The sequence below is a fragment of the Pantherophis guttatus genome, chromosome 2 (assembly GCF_059756535.1).
Source record: "Pantherophis guttatus breed Tessera chromosome 2, ASM5975653v1, whole genome shotgun sequence".
Lineage (NCBI taxonomy): Eukaryota > Metazoa > Chordata > Lepidosauria > Squamata > Colubridae > Pantherophis > Pantherophis guttatus.
Window position 1 is genome coordinate 137,454,621 of NC_142064.1, and position 7,574 is coordinate 137,462,194.

The following is a 7,574-nucleotide window of genomic DNA, read 5'->3' on the forward strand; positions in this document are numbered from 1 at the left end:
ACTTACATGATTAAATTTTGTGCAAACTATTAGATCAGCCTTCATGAATCCAGAGTCTTCTTAGAAGCTCATTGGCTACTGGAAGTAGTTGTGATCTCACATCTAAAGGGCAATACAATGAAGTTTGTGCAATGATGGGAACTGATTCCCCATCCTTGGCCTTTTGTGCAAGCGTTATGTCTAATTAAGTTGTTTAGATACTATGTGTGGAAAACAGTGTGAGCACCACCACCCCTACACACACATTCCACTGGGAAACAAAGTTGAAAAAGAGAAGAAGAACTTTATTTCTTTTTGGCCTTGTTTTTCTTTTCTTCCTTGAGTTTCTTCTTAGATATTCGGGGCATCTGGGCTTTCTTGTAGAGATAGTAGCCAATCAGTCCCAGCAGGGCTGGGACAAGCCCAATGCTCAGCAAGGGGAGTATATCGTTGAAAAGCTTCTGCCAGTAATTGGCTCTGGAGAGCTGGATTAATTCAACTTCAAATTGCAGAACAGCATCAGCTGGAAGAGACAAAATCTGTCTCTTAGAAGATCCTAAGAGATTATACATAATACCACATTCCACAAGGCAAACTAAACCTAGAAGTATTATTTTTGAGTTTATATATTTGCATGCAGTGATACTCCTAAGCTATCCTTTTGTGCATTTCCTCTTCACCAGAGTTTTATAACACTTTTTTCTTAAGTCCTCCCTTGGTTTACAAAATAAAAACTGCAGCACAGATGTGGCTTTACAATATTACTTCCTAAATACCCCCAGTCAATTCCTTTCCAGTATCTCTTTCCTGGCCCAGTTAGAGATAGCATGTGCAATCAACATTACAAAGCCACAGGACTGGACATCCTTGTCCATACAGTACTAAATATCTGGCTACCTCCTGCCCTAGTAGACTGACTGGTCATTAAATAATTGCTGGTAACTGAATCCTACCTGGTATAGCTGGGGGGGAACCACGCTTGCCATATGCCAGGTGAGGAGGGATAATGACTCTTCGTTTCTCCCTGCCAGAAAAAATGAGTAAAAGCCAGGTGGGTACTGATAAGATACAGGTGCACAAGGTTCTTGGTTTCAGTGGGATTTTGCCAACTGATCACCTCTAAGATAGAATAAGCATTGCAGCCTTCAGCAAAACAAGCTATGTCCTTGAGGGGAGGGGCAGTCCTGGTAAATACTGAGCAGACATGTTGGACCAGTTTTTCTGACCAGATTGCCTGTTTTCATGCGTGGAGTGACATTTACATAACTGGAACACAATTTCTGAAATTAAATTCTTGAAATTAAGGCCTAGAGCACTTTTGAATGTTAAGATGGGAACAGAATGAATTGGTGAGAGCTTGCATTAAGGTGTGAAAAAAACAAAATGAGATTTTTTTCAATTACATTTTGTTCTCCAAGCCTCATAACATTGTTTCGTTTTCCTCTGCACATATTCCATAATCTTAATCTTCAAGCATCAGGCTAGAAACTGGGAGGAGATTCTGAATTGTAGTCCCACTTTAGGCACAAAGCCAATTTAGGCCAGCCCCTCCCTCTCAGTTCTAGAAAGGTGGCAATGCAGTGGTGGGTTGCTCTCGGTTCTGTCTGGTTCTTGAGAACCGGTAGTAAAAGTGGCGGGAGGCTCTGCCCACCCGCCCGGACGTCATAAGGTATGATGTACGCATGTGCAAGGGCATGTGTGCGGTCCCGTTGTAAACCGGTAGAGTAAAAGTAAGTAGAACCCACCCCTGGGGCAATGCCAAACCACTTTTGAAATCTTACCAAGAAAATTGCAGGACTTTGTCCAGGCAATCACCAAGAGTCAAGATTGACTTGAAGGCAGCCCCTGTTGACCCTCAAATCTTTATCTTTGGCAAATGAAATCCTTTACTTCATTGTACTTCATTTACTTTCTTACTGATTTTCTTGTAATTTGTTTAATAAATGTGAGCAATCCAGAGTTGTTGAGAGTTGGGCAGCATGCGGTTAAAATATTGTGGTTGATCATACATACAGCTGTCAGATGTTTAGACTGGATTTGGCATTTTTATCCACCCACTGAGTCTTTCCCAAGGACTTGGGATAGGCAACTGCTGTTTGTTAAAGGCACTGTTGCAAGATGTAAGCTGCTCCAAGTATAGCTGCTTTCTGCAATTGACTGATGGTGATTTTGTCAATGCTGATGGTATTCAAGTGGCAGTCCAGAGGGTTTGGGATGGCACTGAAAGTGCCTATTACTCTTGGTACAATCTTTATTTTATTATGATTGTTCTTGCAAACACTTTTTCAGCCTCTTTCCCTTCTCTATTGATCACTGCCCTTTTAGCAGCAGCTCCTCTTTGATGCCCATCTCTGTATAATCACAAGGATGGGAACTATATTGTTTTTCAGATGTTCAATTCCATGTCCCATAACTTCTAGCAATACAGTCTCTAGTAAGGAATGCTGGCAACTGCAGCATTATATTTAAAGGGCCAGAGTTTTTCCACTGTCTGAACAAGCAAATAAGAAAAATATATCTGAATGCAGACAGTACTTTTTGTGTTGCTTGGAAAGTGCAGCCCACTTTGCCTTTTCACAGAGAATGAACAAAATTCAAATCAAGGAAGGCCACAGGCTTGACCTGAGTATAGCAACTATCTATGAAGATTTCCAGTTACTTATTGGGAGTTACTTACCCAACACACATATTCAGCAGACCCTGTTCTAAACCTGAATTGGGAGGAAAAAAGAACTTAATTAGAAGCCTTTCTGTTTTTTTCCCCTAGAACATTCAGATTTCTATAAAAGGAGCTCTTCATATTAAAATGATAAATCTCTGTCTGGTTGCCAGAACACAGGTTGAGATTAATCTATCAAATAATAATAATAAACAGGCAGGAAAAAAAGTTGGGAGCCTAGGACAAAAAGAATGGCATATATAATAGAACATGCCAATCACAATCTTACACAATCCCACAGATGATTACTGTAGTTAGCTTGTGCTGGAAGTCTTCTAAAAGAAAGCACTATACTAGGTTGCAGGATCTAATGCTTTTACCAGTAAAGATTTCTTCTAATCTTCAACTAAAATCTATCCTTCTACAGTTGGAAGTATGTTGAGTTTGGGTCTTCTTCACAGCCCAGTGGTTTCCATCAATCCTTGAGGTAGCATAAAAAGATACCAGTGAAATGTGTGCTAACTCATCAGCCTCTATCCTGCCACAAGCAAATGCTGCTGTCCTAACTCAAGCCATACAGAACAGTTTAAGGAAAAAGAATTGGTGGATACCCTTGGCTTTGTTTCCAGGTCTTTCCTACCAAACATCAGCAGTCATCAGGAAAACATCCATTATTAGCATAACATTTGGATGGAATTGGGAGGAGATGAGTTTTGCCTGCTGGCTAGCCCAGCAAATTTAGCCATTTGTCAAATCTTGCTCTGCTTTAGTACAGGTATTTTGCATGGATACCGTTCAATGGAAGACTTTTAAGCTACAATCAGGCTCCATTCCTTTTGATATTCCAAAAGAGCGTTAACCCCGTGTCCAAAAGCAGCCTGAACAATATTTAAAAGGGTTGGAAGCAACAGAGATATAGTCGTCTCCCTCTCTCCACTTCACCATGCAGCTTCATACTGCCATCATGAGTGTGCTCAAGGGAAGGAGCATATCTGCACAGACAAGAGAATTTGGGCTAATCCCATCTCCAAAAGTCAACTGAGTGCACCACTTGTTTGTGGACGCAGATTTTTTCCCCTCCCTACTGCTTTCTTTGGTGTGTTCCTCAGCTAAACTGAGCATCTTATGATAAAGAATGGAGGTCTACCTGGGATGACTTGTCTTTTGCCCAATTCCACTTGCAATGGATCACGGGAAAGTGAGGTATCAATAATGCGGCCATCTTCAAGAATACTCTATTAAAAAAAAATCCTTAAATTGAGGGTACGTGTGCATATTTATAACATCAAATGACAATTAGCAATTGCCCTATCCAAAATTGTTTTGTTTTAAATTAAAAGAAAGTGCTGAAACCTGTAACTTTGCAAGAAATGAAATATCATTATGTCCCATGAGGAAAAAGTATGGACAGCAACTTCATGTATGTCAATTTAATTTTCTATTATACTTCAAAACAAAAATAATGTATGCAAGCATGGGGTACCATTTTAGGAGAAGCCATTTTTCCCCTTTAGTCACAAGGATGTCTTTTTCATGACAGCATTTCCTGCAACTACTGTAATAGCAAGGTAATTCAGAATAGTTATTTTTATTCATATTCAAAGTTACAGTATGTAATCAATTTATGAATGGCTAATTCCCACTGAAATAAATCATGCTCCTTTCGTCCAGAAGATGATTAGACATACTAAGAGCTGGTTATGATGCTGTTCTGAGCAAAAATTACCTTTTTGTTTTACATACTGATACTTGGATCACTATCTCAGTTTGGCTCGGGGCACAAAGATAGGAGGCCCCAGAGGAGTGAACTGGCCATTTTCCTGTTAGGATAAAGTATCTGAAGATGATTTCAACTCTTACTCTGTAGAGCTCTAGGTAACAAGTGATAAAAAAAAATAAATTGCTTCAAAATAAAGCCAAGTCCAAGGATGCACAATATACTCTGACTAGTTGTGGCTAAAGTCTACTAAGTAATTAGTTTGTACTAACCAAGTTTCCACATTAGCTTCAAATATCTCCACTCATAAAGAATTACAGCAATTTAAACTAAAGGTTACCAGGTCTCTTTACATAATAAAAAGATGTGGGCAAGGCCTGTGCTACTGGACTCCGACAGGATGGGTTTCCTGCCTTCCCAGAGCAGAGCCTTTCCTATTTTTAATCTTTTCATCCATTTGCCTGCTTTACACCTCCTCTGCGCCTTTAACTGGCATAGCTCTTTTGCATTAGTAGTATAGACACCACAACTCACATCATCCCATCCCGGCAGCCACTTCCATCAACCTTGGCTAAAACATTTGGAGACACAGGATTATCCACACTGCATGTAGGAGAGCTGAGAAGCCTACAGCCCAGTGCTTTTCAAACTTGGCAACTTTAAGATGTGTGGACTTCAAATCCCAGGTGCATTCTATTGGGGAATTCTGGGAGCTGAAAATCTTAGTTGTCTTTTTTTTTTTTTTTTAAGATTTTTATCCTGCCCCTTTTTTTCCACTCAAGAGGCAAACATACCAATACTCTTCCTACTGTATTTCCCACAACAACCCTGTGAGGTGAGTTAGGCTGCGAAGGAATGACTTTGAAAAGCATTGGCCTATCAGATGTTACTACAAACAGTAAAGGTTTCCCCTGTCCAGTCATGTCTGACTCTAGGGGGCAGTGCTCATCTCCATTTCCTAGCAGAGAGAGCCAGGTTGTTCAAATTCAAACCCTCTACAGGTAGTCCTTGACTTACGACCACAATCGAGGCCAAACTTTCTGTTGCTAAGTGAAACATTTGTTAAGTGAGTTTGCCCCATTTTACAACTGGTCTTGCCACAGCTCTTAAGTGAATCACTGTCGTTAAATTAATCAAACTATTAAGTGAATCTGGCTCCCCTCATTAACTTTGCTTGTCAGAAAGTCGCAAAAGAGGATCATGTGACCCCGGGACACTGCAACGGTCATAAATGTGAGTCAATTGCCAAGCGTCTGGATTTTGATCACATGACCATGGGGCTGCTACAATGGTCATGTGAAAACTGGACATATAAAGTCACTTTTTTTTCAGTGCTGTTGTAAATTGGAACGGTCACTAAACAAACTGTAGTAAGTTGAGGATCTCCGGTAGTTAAATGGCTCTCTACCTCCACTGAACACACCCAGTGAAGAAGAGCCCACTTCCTCTAATGGGGACCCGGAGCCAATATAAACCCAATAATCAGAGATGGTGACAGGTGTCACACATAAATTGGGGGACCATACATCCCCATCCCTTCTATTTTGCGGGGGTAAAGCAATATAGAAACCTACGGAATAGGATTCTCACACACTTTGGCCCCTACGCGTTGGGCATAATAAAGCCTTCCAAAACTTCCAGAGGGCACGTGCGGTTTAAGCGGGTGACGAACTAAGCCTCCCTCCGCCTCTGCCTCTCCCCCAACGCAACGCAATTGGAAGGACGCTCTCTCTTAAAACCGCCCAACTCCTCCCAGCCGGCGCTGGGCATCCCACAGGAAACTCTACGCAGAGGTCTTCAAACTTGGCCGCTTTAAGACTTGTGGACTTCAACTCCCAGAATTCTCCAGCCAGCATTGCTGGCTGGAGAATTCTGGAAGTTGAAGTCCACAAGTCTTAAAGCGGCCAAGTTTGAAGACCTCTGAAAGTCTCTACAGTAGATTTTCGAGACTTCCTCCTCCATCTCGATTTGTGTTTCTGAAAGAAGAAGGTGGAGCCTTCGCAAACTCCGCCCACCCGTAGGGGAAACCCCCCGCCCTTTACCCCCCACAACTGGAGGAGACTGTGCTGACGTGTTCGTGCGGCTTTGCTTTAACCCCCCCCCGCCCGCCTCGCTTTACTCACTGTGTAGTGGATGGCCAGAGTGTCGCCTGTCGTCGAGCGCTCCGTGCAGCCTTCAGGGGACGCCACCTGTGGAAAGGGGAAAAGAAAAAAAAAAAAAAAAAGCGAGAGACGCGGAGAAGATGGGGGTGGGGGCGGCCAGCTGCTCAACCACCCCCCCCCCTCCTCTCTGTGTCTCCTCGGTTGAGTGAAATGCGCGTTAAGCCTTCGCGGGGGGAGACCGCAGCTTTCATCCTGGAGAGGCGCGCGCGCACGTCTCCGTGTCCCGGGAGAGTTATTCTTTCTTTTTTTTTGCCCTCCCCAATTCGCCCGCCAGGCGAAGCATTCGCACGTGAGGGAAGCGCCTCGACCCCGCTGCTGGGGATAGGCATCCTCTCGCCTCCAGCTGTCATTTAAACAGCCGGACGGAGGCACCCCCCCCCCCAGTCCTCCCCGAGGCGTGCCGGCTCCTCCCCGCAAGTAGCGGAGCAGCAGCAACAGCAGCAGCGGGAACCGAACGGTGTCGGTCGGTGCTTTCCGAGCCAGACGTGCCCCGCGCGCACACTTACCAGGGTTTCAATCTGCAGCGTCTGGAGCGGAGTTTCGCTTTTGCTCTCCTGCTCCTGGCCTCTCGTCCCACAGCTCAGGAGGAGGAGGAGGAGGAGGGAGAGGCTGACACGGAGCCGAAGTAACATAGCGAGGGGAGACGGAGGGGTGGGCAAAAGAAAGAACGAGCAACTACCACAGGGCTTATACCTCAAGGCTAAGGGTGCCTCCTGGCGCCGCCCCTTGCTGCCCACTTCCCCGCCCCAGAGGGAGGAGAGAGCGAGAGAGAGAGAGCAAGTGGGGCTCTCCTAGCAAACGGGAGCGAGATGGGAGACGGGGGCTTTGCGCCCTACCTCCATCCGAGAAATAGTCCGATGCAGCGATCGGCCCTTTCCTTTCGCGACTCATCGATAGTACCCGTGAATCCTGAAAATGGGGTGGATTAAACCGTGATTTAACATGGGGGATAGTCGTGGGCCTCATGAGAGAAGAGCCATCTCTTAGAAAGTGAATGAAAAGTTGTGCTTGGTAACTTGCATAAATAATAATAATAATAATAGCCTTTATTGTCATT

General features: G+C 44.1%; 1 protein-coding gene across 2 annotated transcripts; it reads right to left on the reverse strand.

The window, feature by feature from the left end:
- Positions 1-263: 263 nt before the first annotated feature.
- On the reverse strand, positions 264-7,248 carry FKBP11 (FKBP prolyl isomerase 11). 2 transcript variants are annotated; one of them, XM_087886855.1, is made up of 7 exons: positions 7,024-7,179; positions 6,479-6,544; positions 4,365-4,509; positions 3,786-3,873; positions 2,657-2,690; positions 933-1,003; positions 264-502 (listed from the first exon to the last, which is right to left on the reverse strand). In XM_087886855.1, exons 5-7 carry the CDS (start codon positions 2,665-2,667, stop codon positions 285-287), a joined length of 300 nt encoding a protein of 99 aa, XP_087742981.1. In that variant the 5' UTR covers positions 2,668-2,690; positions 3,786-3,873; positions 4,365-4,509; positions 6,479-6,544; positions 7,024-7,179; the 3' UTR covers positions 264-284. The 2 variants fall into 2 exon arrangements, with proteins under 2 accessions (XP_087742981.1, XP_034268206.2); XM_034412315.3 differs by lacking the exon at positions 4,365-4,509 and having other exon boundaries at positions 7,024-7,248.
- Between the last annotated feature and the right edge of the window lie 326 nt (positions 7,249-7,574).